The sequence below is a fragment of the Tyto alba genome, unplaced genomic scaffold (assembly GCF_018691265.1).
Source record: "Tyto alba isolate M040663 unplaced genomic scaffold, T.alba_DEE_v4.0 Super-Scaffold_22, whole genome shotgun sequence".
Taxonomy (NCBI): domain Eukaryota; kingdom Metazoa; phylum Chordata; class Aves; order Strigiformes; family Tytonidae; genus Tyto; species Tyto alba.
Genome location: NW_024881296.1, coordinates 15,178,648 through 15,192,496, shown reverse-complemented (window position 1 = coordinate 15,192,496; position 13,849 = coordinate 15,178,648). Strand labels below are relative to the sequence as shown.

General features: G+C 35.3%; 1 protein-coding gene across 3 annotated transcripts in view; it reads right to left on the bottom strand.

The window, feature by feature from the left end:
- PDE10A (phosphodiesterase 10A) overlaps positions 1–13,849 on the bottom strand; it is a 190,743-nt gene that overhangs the window by 103,000 nt on the left and 73,894 nt on the right. For all 3 annotated transcript variants that reach the window (XM_033011622.2, XM_033011623.2, XM_033011621.2), the window contains one exon: positions 6,258–6,386. In XM_033011622.2, coding sequence (XP_032867513.1) covers positions 6,258–6,386 — 129 coding nt within the window. The remainder of the gene's footprint in view (positions 1–6,257; positions 6,387–13,849) is intronic.

The following is a 13,849-nucleotide window of genomic DNA, read 5'->3' as shown; positions in this document are numbered from 1 at the left end:
CAGTGATAGTCTCCAGCTGCTGCTTATCCTTCATCTACAGCGCTACAACTACTACCCTATGCTACAGTTAGTGTGGAAATGCACAGTCCTTAAAAACTAACGAATCAAGCATAGGCTCCATTTTTTTTCTTTTTAATTCTGGCAGCAAATTGACATATATTTAGCATACATATACTCTGCTTACATTTATCTTTTCATATATTCTATCACTGCTTATGGAAATGCATGCTAGCTATCTCTTCACATATTTAACAATCTTAGCTAAAGTGCAAATAACATTCCTCTACAGAGCAACATTTGAAAACAGGAATTAATTACCTACTTAAAAGAGTAAATGAAGGAATAACTATGATTTATTGTAGAAATGCATACTTCAGTATTGCTTAATGTTAAATACCTAAGTACAGGCTTGCTCCCTAAATAGACCCACACATCAACATCTCTCCAAAACTCACTACTTTCTCTCTCACAGGACTGTAGCAGGCTTTAAAACACATTATGCTGATATCTTAATATCTGAAACTGCAGCACCATAAAATAAACGGTTTTCAGTCTATTTCGGATCACAGAACTTTTTTTTACATTTTAATGATGCAGCTTAGCACATTTTTTCTTTTAGTATTAGCCTTAAAGGACTAGTAAACAAATTCTCTCTCTGTATATAGACTCAAAATCTGGTTATGACGAAGTCTTTTGCTACAGACCCTATTCCTCCAATCCCTTCTCCAGTACAGGGGAAAAAAAAAAAAAAAAAAAAAAAAAAGAGAGACAAAGAGACTTATTTGTCTAAAGACTACAGAAGGTATCAGGCTTAAACACAAACTAGCTCAGGCACCAGAACCACCTCAGTCACTGAAACGTTCAGCTCAGCACAGATTATAAAGTAAGAAAAAGAAACGTGTTTAACTAGCATGCACAGAGCTCTAATCCTTTCTATGCTCAATTAGCTCACTGAAAGCTATCATAAGTATTGCTAAAGCATATACAGATATATACACAAGTATATTGGGAAGACCTAAAGGAACATGTGAGTGAGGAATTTTACACAGATGTCTTTCCTCATGAAGCCTACTCAATTTTCTACCAAAGAGAAGCTACAGTGATTTTCCAAATTATTAGAACGAACGTATCCAGAGATGACTACTTCCAGTCCTCTGCCAAACCTACAGCAATCCAGTGCACCAGATGTGATTGCCATCTTCATCCACTTCTCAGGCACATAGTAGAAAGGAAGGGGAAAAGGGTGAAAAGCAAAATGGCTGAGCTAAAAACATGACAGAATCGGGTCTTAATCTGAATTCTGAACCCACACACTGTTGTCATACTTGCTTCACAAGAATGAGATACGCCATGAGAAAATCATGCACTTAAATGACTAATGAAGAATCACATTTTATACTGCAGTCAGCCAGACTGCTTACAGAAATTACATAAAAGTAGCAATGAATACACTCTGATTTATTGTGTAATGATAAATAAAAAAGAAGAAAAAGTACTTTGAATGTTCCCAAATGTCATTTAACTGAAACAACCAAATACACTCATTTAATCATTTGTATCATATTAGCAACAGCATATCGGATAGAACTTATATAACACCAACAGGAAATTAATGGATACAGAAAAGCACAACAGGAAAAATCAACAGTCCATAAAATAATACATGTAAAATTACTTAAAAGGTCATTTCATGTTTCTGTTGAAACAACTCATGTACGGAAATATCAGAAAATGCTAAATATTTTGCTCACATCACATAATACATTCTCCTCTTGCTGGAATGTACAGCAGGTGACAGCATAGTACATTATGAAGTCTGCAAATGGAAATACTAGTATTAGGATGACAATACCTTGGACTTACCCCAAAACAATCAATCCTATTGGTTTTCAAAGCACAGATAAAATTATGTGATCTCTTCTTGAGGACTATACATCCTGAATAAATATTACAGCAATATCACACTAACATTATATTAAGCAATTAATTTCCCAATTTATTCACTTTTTTTTTAAAAAAAATAGGTCAATTATGAAATTTTGGGTTCCTGTAAATGCAGTAAATCCATGGCACGCAACAGACAGCAACTTCTGACTGTGTGTAATCAGTGTTATATTGTGAACTCAATGTAGGTTTTTTTTTTTTTTTAATTGTATTTCAAAATTACCTAAAACACTATTTGGATGGTAGAAAAGCACCTTAAGTTCCCACTATGCATAACTTTACATGGTTTTGGCAAGTATTGCTGGAAGAAAATAATGTGTAAAGCTGTTGTTGATGTGTTCAGGTTCAGCGGTAATTAAGCACATGAACATGCACTTCGATGAACATGAGAACCATCCCCTTAGGGAAGTGATAACTTTGCTCCCACAGAGCAAGAGGTGATATAGGCAGCCTTCCATGTAGAAATTTGGTGTGAGTATACTTTCTCTTTTCTTCCTATACAAAGACATCTTTAAAAAATTAGGAAAGACATCTGTGAAATTCAGTATGAGCAGTGTAAAAGATACACATATGGCTTATAATCAAAGTGATTAGCCTCTTCTTATTGTTGTGGAGATGAAGATTCAAATAATATAATTAAGGTATTATATGAAGTTCATAAATATTTTACTGAAAAATTTCTTGGGACATGAGAATCTATCCAGCAGAGCCTAAAACTTCCATAATCTTAGGCCTTTTGCTACAATCACCCGTTACTTTTGCTTTAATGGTATGGAAGAGGACAAATGGAAGAAATCTTGTGAGTTCTGTGAGTATTATATCTAAGCATCTGGAAAATAAAAGATCTCCTCCTGGCAGAATAACTCTTGCAGTCCATTGAAAAATTCTCCTTCTATCAAGATGTACCTTTAATAAATCTTTAAATGCAAGATCATGTATCTTACCAGTATAACTTACACCAGTACCTCAAGTAAGATTAGATATACAAGTAAAGGCACTTTTTACTGTGTTTATGAGGGTGTTTTTCTGATCTACAAACTTCATAAAACATCTCATGAGGCCATAGAGCATGAGCAACGGACCAGACCTCAGACTACTAGTAGGCTTAATCTGTAAATAAGTTTCTTCCATAGCTAATATGTAAGAAACTTTGAAGAAGAGTTAAAATTAACCCAGAAATATCTAATCAGTTTCTTTAACCAAGACACCTTCTTACTTGGTTAAATTTTGCTTTCAAAAAACAATCAAAAACACTTTCCAGGAGCAGCAGTCCAGTTTGTACTCAAGTGTTACCTAACTCAGCCATGATCTGGATACGAAAAATTTAAAACTCAATTTCAGTTTATAACAAATAGGAAATGGTGTGTGCAACAATACAAGGCCTGAGTGTGTTTTGAGCATGTATTTTATTGGTAGATAATAGTCAGGGTTCAAAAAGTTGCAGTGAATACCCAAATATCAGTATGAGCAGCATTCCTCCCCAGTGCTACCTTTGCAGCTTTTCTCCAATATACTACAAAAAAAAAAAAAGAAAAAAAAAACCCACAACAAATCTTATGATCCCAGGTAGATCACCATTAACCTGTCATGAGCAACTTTCAATCTAACATAGATTCAAGATTTATCTGGTACACACTGATGACACAACTCATGACATTTTGGGATATAGTTATACCTTAAATACTACATTATTTACTGATTGCCTCCCTTTTTAATACTTTGGGGGTTAAAAAAAACCAAAATCCATTTAAATTAACTAATTCAGTGAATCTCAGTCACAGATAAATTTTGGTTCATTTAAGTCTAAATCACACGTTTTACTTTATGTTCAGGATAATGAAATTCAGATAAACTACCCTGGCTGCAGGCCCACTGACTTCTGGCTGAAGAGTACACACAGCTGGAAGCCTGTAAATCAGGCAGGACACAATTTCTGTATATAGGTTAATGACTGTTCTGCGTCACTAACGTATAAGAGTACAGACACTAAGCCAGAGATCTCAAAGCAGTATTTTGCCTGCCTGGCAACTTTCTAATAAAAACAAAGCTTATTTCCCTGCCTGTATCACATTACATGATGTGAACATTTGTAAAGCAGACTACACTAAAGCAAGAGAGATAGAGGGAAAATTATAACCCTGTTGAAGTAAAGTGACTTAGGCTACATATACACTTTAAGTTACCACAGATCCATGCTGACACCAAAAGAATCAGTTCCATCTTCTCCTCCTCATTTCTCACTGCCACCATTACTCACGTGGTAGGATTTGTACATATATAACACAAACTGAGTAAATCACTTAGCAAGTTTCTTTCCTAAAGATGTTGCATTCTGGCAAATTAAGATGTTTTGTTATCAGAGACATTTTATATGGCTATAGCCTTTATCTTTCTAGAAGAAAATCATAGATAAGTCTAATTGGTATCTGTTCCATTCTACAAACAAAATGCATTCAAATTACTCTTTTTTTACTTGTCAAGTGTAGTTTTAAATCTGGTCCTGCTTATTTTCCTCTAAAAATACAACACTAAGAAAGCCACATCTGTATAACTGCCTTTAGTGCTTTTAATAAATACGGCCACCTTAAAGAACACTGTCAGCAAAAGGGAAGTAGCAGGGAAGTCAGGAAGACTTGCTTGACAATAACAGATATAAAGCTGAATGATAGCAATAGTATAACTATTGCTTGACATTTTAAAATCAACAACTTGGGAAGAGTTAGCCATAAAACAGAAGGTTTAAAGTTTAAGGAAGGAATGGAAAATCACACTGTTGCAGCTATTTGTGTTAAAACTTCACTAAGACAGTGGTCAGCAGGTACTTTGCTTTTGTAGCTGGCTCCAAAAAATGTTATGAGCACTTTCACAAAAATGTATTTTCAGGTCACTCCCCCCCTCACACCCCACTCCCCCCACACGCCCCACCCCACAAAAAAAAAAAAGGAAACTTTGAGCAACTTATAATAAATTCCACTTAGTAATATAAGATTCTTGAAGCTGAAAAGTTATCCAAAGCATTCATTCATTTTTAGCATCAAGATCATTGAGCCTGTATTTCAAACAAGCAATGATTTCATATAGTGACTTCGAGCACCTTAGAGAAAATAATTTTCACAGGAAGGTAGTTCTTCACAATAAGCACTATTTGTTTCTGGTAACATCAAAGTATTTTTTCTCTTCTGTCTGCAAAAAACATTATCATGACTTATTCACCTGATTCATAACACTGTTTTTCTGATTGCATTTGTGGATTATAACAATAGCCATCCTGCAGTGCTGCAGTTTGTAAACAACAAAGAAAGTAGTACACAGGTGGTCTATTGCTAAATGCATTTTTGCTCTTCTATTAGGTAACCTCTTTACACCATCAAAAATGTGCTACCACCTTAGTATTCAGATATATAGACATCACCACCAAAAATCTGGCTCGATATAGCCTTTTCTGTCCCTTGCCCACCATCTTCTTCATCTATAATTCTGCAGAACACACTGTTATCTTCTAGGAAGTAGCAATAGCCCCTCTAAAACGGGAATTACCACCAGAAATTAAACCCCAAGCACCTTAGAAGTCAGAAATGGAGAAAAGCACTTGTAGAGTAAAATCAGTGTTTCTTTCTGCACCTTCTTGGTAATCTCTTTTGTATTTTAGCTGGTACATTCCAGATCACTGTTGGAATAGTATGAAGCTTATGTTTGCACACAGTATCACAAAATTTAAGTTCATTACAAAATTTACAATCATTGTCAACCCAGACCAACTCATAAGGAACAGCTTTCTGGGTCTAATCAGTGAGGGATTATACCTAAAGCAACCCAACAGAAACAATTCCAGAATTCAACACACTGCTTCATAACCTCTGTGTCAATATTCATATCTAAAATGACTTAATACATGTTGCCACTAGGAACCTTTGAGATGGTATATCCAGAATTTTACTGAGGCTTACATCCTGCACACACTGCATAATTTTAATTCAAACTTACAAATTTTAGATCCAAGGACAACAAATTATGTTCTCAAAACATACACTAATGTAACAGATATTATGGGTTGGCAGAATAGTATTTGCCACTCACAATAGGTAAACTGTTCCTCCAAAATGAAGAGCAGTATATTCCAAAACAGAAATGCCAAAAGGCTGAAAACATTAAAAAAAAATTGTCAGCCTCTTTTGCCTTTCAAAAAATAGTGGAAATTAGACATAAAAATTATAACAGTCAAGCTTTACCAAAACTAGGTTTCCTTTTTAAATCTAAAAATAAGAACTGAGCTGTTCAAAGCTAAATATTAATCACAAATGAAAAGGACTTACCTTCTTGTCTGTTATTTTTCCTTTTTAGCCATTTTTCCACAGTTTCTGCACTTACACTTTCCGACACAAATTCATCCAGTACCTGGGGGTGAAGAGAAAGATAGGCCTTCACTTTTTCATCTGTTAAACCTGAAAGAGAGCATATCAATTGATTATATATTGGTCTGAAATTGATCATATGAAACAATACCTAGACACCAGCAATGATCAATATTCTTTTAACATGCTGATTGAATACATGCCTATTTAAATTGTCTCCTCCCAGACAGAACAATATCCAGAGACAAACAAATGAGCTGCCATATAGAAAATAGTAAAAGCAAAGCATATCCATGCAAGATACTGTGTACAGTAAGTCCCCTACAAGAGTACACTTAAACGTTACCTGGGAGAAAAGGCCAGGTAGGAATTTATGACTATGATGATGACTCTAAAATTACTTATTTCCAAGATATGTAAGATGATTTATTGATAAATAAACTGGGTGGAAGAAGACATAAATAAATGAACTGGTATTTCTCATAGAGCATTAAATTCAGTATTCTCACTGCAAGTGGCAGCAAAGCAACAAAACCGATTATGCAATACCAAAATCAAGTGCAATTTTTAAATACTGGAGTTATTTAAGTAACTTTAGAAATATAAACTGCTTTCACATGCATGCTTCCATTGATCCCTGACACAATCATAAATAAATTCCCAAATTCATAAAATTGCAATCCGATCATACTCTTTACAGATCCCCTGAACAAAGCCACTGGCCACAGGGAGGTGACCCCAAGGGTGCTGAGGCTTTCCAAGGCAGGGCAGGAGCGAAGCTCCCCTGTCCCGAGGGACTGTCAGGCTGCCAGAAAGGGAGCAGGCACCTCAACTACAAAAGCCTTAATGAGAGCTGAAGGGAAGAGAAGTAACAACCACTGTAATGACTCTAAATACACCTTCTCCTCTTGTGTTGTGTGTATATAAATGTAATTGGAATTTCTCCACAGAAAGCAGCCTACATTCAGAAGACAAACTCTCCTCTGAACAACGCTGACCTCTTTTGGAGAATATTCATGTTATAAAATAAGATCAATTTTTCTATTTTATGCTTCGCACAGTATCAGAACACGCTGAAAAACAGCTCTAATGTAATTTAAATGCTAGTCAACAACTGTAAGATGTCTTACAGATGTTTACTATGAAAGCCTTCAAGAAGCAATACCAGAAGACAAACCAACAACTCCTGCCTGCAGAACGCCAACCACACATGCCACTCTCCCCACACCAACTGCACCACATCATTCCCATCACATCAGCCCCCAACAGCCCAAACCTGGTTTAAAATACCCTTTTCCTTAATCCACATCGGTGGTACTTCCTGGTGGATACCATAGCCTCAAATAACAACATTCCCACTTACAGGCAAGAATCTCCAGATGTAAATCACATGAATTAAGAGAGATCAGTGAGCATCCTGATTGTCATTAGTAAAGAGGAAAAGGTTCTTCCTAAATTAGTAGTGGGGTGGGGGAACAAACAAAACCCTACTACTTTGATTGTTTAGCCTTGGGTGATAGTTTGTAAATTTAGATCATAATGCATCTGTAAGGAAGTACATGTGCCACATGAACAAAAAGATTTTTCATTTAACACAGGTATCACTTCACATACTGAAAATTCAGATTAATTAAGATAATTTTGTAATTTGCTCAATTAAGAAAAATGTAATACCTTGAAAAAGTAAGTCTTTCTAACTTCATAGTAATAGAATTTGAAAAGAAAATGTTTGGAGAATCATTCATAAAGACTACAGAGTTTTGAAAACTTAACAGAGTTAACCATCAGAAAGCCATCAAAATTTATCTGCCTTTTAAGTTCTGGATGAAAAATGATCAATACAGGATTGTCACAAAATACCTGCTACTTCCAAACTATCTTTAGACTGCAAACATTTTTTTTGCTTCTAGTAAGAAACTATGAACTGAAAAGTTTGTAAAATTAGCAACTGAAATTCTACAAAGGTTTATTTGTGTTTTCAGTGAAAATAATTTTAACTTTCCTATGCATGCAATCTGTATTCCTTGACTTCAGTGGAAATATTTCCTCAATTTAAACCTTTATGTGTGGTGGTCCTGTAATATACACATGAAAATTCAGTAGAATGTCAATATGAAATAAGACTTCAGTCCACACATTAGTTTAATTTCCATTCCAGATATCCTACAATTTCAGCAACCTGAGGATGAAAACTCTGCTTTAACCTTATAGGGAAAAAAACGATTCACGGAGCTGATATAAGAAATCCTACATCAGTCTTTAAATTACCCTCCTTCATTTCACTAAAGGCATCTGTCCAGATATGCTTTTTCAATGTCAGGTTTGTAGATGGGAGCAAACAGAATAGGATTTACAACTACATTTGCAGAGTTAAGAAGGAGGTACTTCAATCTATTTTCTACATAGATTAAAACAGATTTATCGCTCCTCCTAATTGTTAGTCTCCTGTGTCAAAAAATACGTTACAACCATACACACAAAACTCACAACCAAAACCAGCAAGAACACATCTAACATAAATAGAAAGCAGCCTTTTAGAAAAAGCTTAAACGGTTTGTGGCTTATGTACAGTAAGGTAAAAGAGTGTTGTAAAGCTTGAAAGTAAGAGTGGTTTATAGCGATACATAAATAATTATTTTATGACATATATAAAGCCTTCTGCATTGTAAAATGTCTATAAAAATACAGTTTTTACAGAATATGCATAGGTTCAATGAAGGACACTCTCTCTTGAACATTCACATGTTCCTGAAAACTGCTGGTATATAAATTTTTGTTAAATATTATCAACCTCTCTATTGAACTGTTGCAATCTTTTAATTCTGAAATGTGCAAAAAAAAAAATTACTTGAGAATTCAGAGGCAATGATTAATAAGATTTGAATAAACAGGACAATAGTACATCCAAACTCAGGAACCAAAATTTTATCATGCCAATCAGGTCTCATTTACAGAAGTAGAAACAAAACACAAGCCAATGCTGGTTAATAATGTTACTAATGTATTGGTTTTAAGTATTTTGGGCAATAACCTTCTACACATATTCATATTAGAAATATTTCTCCACTAATCCTTTTTTTCTCCCTTACTACTATTGGACCTGTAGAATACTAGAGAGAGAGTAGTCTATGTCTACTATTTCCATAGTGCTCTCTACACAGCAGGGAGCTTCCCATTACCTCCAGTGATGCCAGGGTTTCTCTCATTCTTGTTCATCAGTTCTTGCATGGACTACAAAGTATATACATCAACAGTGTCTAACAAAGGAAAAGGTAGTAGCACACACATTCATACTTATGTTGGTCTACATGCTTTCTCACAAGAAGCCCAAACAAAAGCTCGTCTTGCTTCTTTTCACGCATCCCAAGAAAGCATTGCCTCTTGTATCTGAAACCTGTCTGTCCTCCAGCAGAGCTATGACAATTACCAACAGAGACCATCACTTGGAAGGGCTGAACTCTGGCCAACAGCCTAGCATAGAGCAGACCAGAAAGCACAGTAAGACTGGAATGGCCCTAATTTCTCTGGGAATTAAAGGAGGAATCTGGCATTTGGATTGAATGCCCTTTCATTCCATTTATGCACTGGGGTTTGCCTTCCTGATTCATACCTGTATGTTGTTTAATTAAAAACGCACACACACCCTAAACCACCTTTCTCCTCTGTATTCTTATTTTAAAGTGATAAAACCCACATTTCAGTGCTGATATCTTTCTGGCATGACATGACTTGCTTCTGGTGCAAATTATGCATGCATTAACCGTTTGTTCTGGATTTGTGATTAAATAATGAAAAGGATAATTAAAATATTCACGCAAAAGGACACACACATATCAGATAAGCTCTTCCTTTTTTCACTTCCCTCTGAACAAACTGTAGGCAAAGAAATGGCTCGGGCTGCCCACCGCTTGTGCGGGCTCAGCAGCTCCCCACTTCCTAACCAGCATGCCTGTTTAGGTTCTCTGTATAGAACTTGATTTGAAATGTTCTATTTGGCCATGGCATCTGCTTTTAAAAGTTCATTCATATGCACAGAAAATATTAAATTAATGTTAGTTCGTTTTCATTTTTAATATTCCTTGGCTATCCCTGCTGAACGGTAAGTAGAAATACAGCTTTTCAGTAACTGCTGGTTTTTATGCAAGTGTTTCATCTTATTGTATATCTCAGTTATTATAGGGTAGGATGATATAAAATTGGCAAAGCTTGATACAAAGCTGAGGGCAGAAGGACAGCCTGTCCTCCAAACACCACCCAAGAGTCAATTCCTTGATCAGCAAAAGGCTTTTTCACTAACAGAGGAAACAATCTTTCCAGCCTGACATTCATTCTGGGGCATTAGGAGTAGGAAGGGTGAATCTAACGATGCAAAAGACACAACTGTATTTACTTATAGTACTTCTATAAGATGATGTATTGATGCACTCTATCAAATAAACAATAGCCCTGTTTTTCCACTTTGCATATGCCTGAGGCATGAGCTGTTCATCTAATTTGGCATAGCTCCTGACAGTCGATCAAAATTTTGGGTTTGTGGTTGGGGTTTGTATTTTTTTTTTTTTTGGTGGTGGTGTTTGTGGCTTTTTTTATGAAAAAAAAAAAAAACAAAAAAAAAACCCAAAAACAACCAACTCTCTGGCTTTCAATGGAGCATGTATAAAGAGTGTTTGATGGTTGGGCTTTTTTTTTTTTCTTCACAAACTATGAGAAATAGTTTCTTTTTCACTTAAGTTACTAGCAGAAATATATATAGTTGAAGACAGAATTATGGGTGGATTTATTCCCCTTCTTATTTTAGAAAATTAACTGTAGAAAATACAAATATTGCTACTAAATATCACAGTCCAGTAATTTCAACATAAACTAGAAAGCCAAACGTTTGTGATATATATATATATTTTCAGTGGTTCTATGATTACTACTTAAAAAGCAGGCTTCCTTTCCCTAAGGGAAAAGAATAAACCTTTATTTGAAGATTATTTAGCAAGTTTAGTAGAGCTATTTAAAGAGGAACAGTTATTCACATAGAAAAGATAGTTTCTTGTAGTGGTTCTTAATCTTTTTATTTATTTCAACAGTGAACCAGGACTAGGTAATTTGGGCTTTAAAATCATAACTAGCACTTTGACTGATTTTGCTAGTACTTATAGCAAAAGCCAAATGAAAACAAAAATCCCAGCACCACCAGCACCACCACCACCTTCTACTATACCTGTATTTCTGTGTCTAATATAAAGTCAGTGTGAGTATTGCAGGTTGCTTGATTTAATGATTGCCTGGCCTGCTCAAACCTGGATTCCTCTTTTCATCTACCAGTAAAGCTTTCATTTCAACAACTCCAACATTTCATTATTGATAACATCAGGTAGAACCCTAAAGAGATCAACTGAATTCACAGACCAATCTCCCACTGTTCAGTGTAAGTACACCAACAGCTTCATAAGTCAAAATTAAAATCTGTAGAAAAACAAACAAAACAAAACAAAAAACCACAATAAAACAAACAAAAAAACCACACACCTAATTAAGATGAGAGGAAATCAGGGAACTTTTGTTGCAGCTGGGCATACTGTGCAAGCAGATAATTTTACAGGTACTGGCATAAATATTTTTCAAGACGCCTCACATGAGTGCAGACAGTTTCCAAATGAAATGTATATTTGAATGACCAATACAGAATAAAGCATAACAGTGGACAGAGCTTATGGAATAGGAAGATTCATGTAATAAATATGTTCATATTCAACACGCTGATTACCACAATCTTCATAATGTCTATGTCAGGGTTTAGGAGAGATAGGAACTGTAACACCTTCACAGTCTTATATGCTGCTGTCCTCTTACAATGCCAGCAAAACACTCTTTGGAAAATAACTGGATATCAAAACTTTAATAAAAATAAATAAATTTTATATATATAACAATATATATAAAAAAAACCACTGTTACTTCTATTTTAAGGGAGAAACTGCTTTTTGAGCAGATGTGACAAAGTATAGCAAACTCAGCATCTTAGAAACTCGACTGGTTTAAATTGTAATGGCACTGCAAGGCAACACTGTAGGTTTCTCTATATCAGTAAACTGAATATGTCTAGGGCTGTTCACTGACCTGAAATCAAGTGGCTTATAACTGCCTTCATCCTTAATATTAAGCTCTCTTGATCTCCAGCGATGAAGAAGAGAGAAAACTGGAAGGGGAATACATGCTGATTGATTGCCTGCTGGGAACCATCTGCGACCTGACCCTGTTCCAGAGCAACACCCAGAACCTGCCTGTGACATCACCAGGTGTCTTTGGCCAATGTACTGCCAAGAACCATATAACAGCATAGACAAAAAAAAAAAAAAAAAAAAAAAAAAAAAAAAAAAAATCCAGCAGATAAGAATGCTCCTTCGCAATATTTCTTTACTGTCTCAGATACAGCATAGATGGATTCAAAAGTAATCTAAGAAACAAGACCTCCTTCAAACATCAACTATCAGTACCACCTCCTTGCCTTTAAGAGTCTCCAACAGCCTTCTTTTGGAAAAAAAAAAAAAAAAAAGCTGAAAATTATATTTCTGCTTTCAGCTTTTTCTGCTGCCTAAAATATTTAAAACATTTCTTAGATAGTAGATAACCTGTGTAGTATTGAATCGATTAATGGCTTCACTCTCCAACTCTTAATCCATGTCATACTGCACTCTCCTCTGAGAACACCTTCAATGAGCTCACTGTAAAGCAGAACTGACTCTGAAAGAGCTGAAAGAATTGAAGCCTAGAGCTACGATTAAAAATCTACTCCATTTAGTAACATGAGTCAGTCATATCATTAGCAATTCTTGTAATTTTTTCATTAGTATTGTGGTATTTGGCCTTTTTTCTAAAAACACTACCTTAATCAAATCTCATGATTAGGCAAGAACTTCAGTTTTCACCTAGTTTCTGGTTCCCAGGCTGAGGGCACATGGGGAGACAGGGGAGAATAGGTAAAAATTGATGAGTCAGACTAATACTTACTGAGGCTCAGCATTTTATCCTAGAACAGCTACACTCTGAAAGACTGCAGTCATTGCTTTCCTCAAAAGCCTTGCAAGGGCATTTGATGCGTATCACATACCTTTCACCCAGTTAGACAGGACCCAATGCTTTGAAAACACATTGTGAGGGTATACATTGGTCAATATAAGAAATCAGATGAATTTTATGTATCGAGAAATCTTTTATTGATAAAGATGAAAGGAAATAACTACAAATATAAATGTTGCATTTGTTAACATTAAAAATAAATAAATATAATTTATAAAAACAAAAACAAACAATAAATTCAAACAAAAAAGACACTGCAAACTGGTTTGTTTGGTTTAGTAAGAAATTATTCCCTGAAATTAGAGGGGGCCCAGAGTCACAGCAAATATGGTCAAAGTCATAATTTCTCCAAGAAGGTAACAATATATTGTGCCACATAGAAAATCTGCAAGCCATATGGAGGGGGGGGAGGGGAGGGTGTGCAGGAAATCAAATCATGATAAACGCTTTCCAGATAAGACATTATTTGAAACAGAAAATAA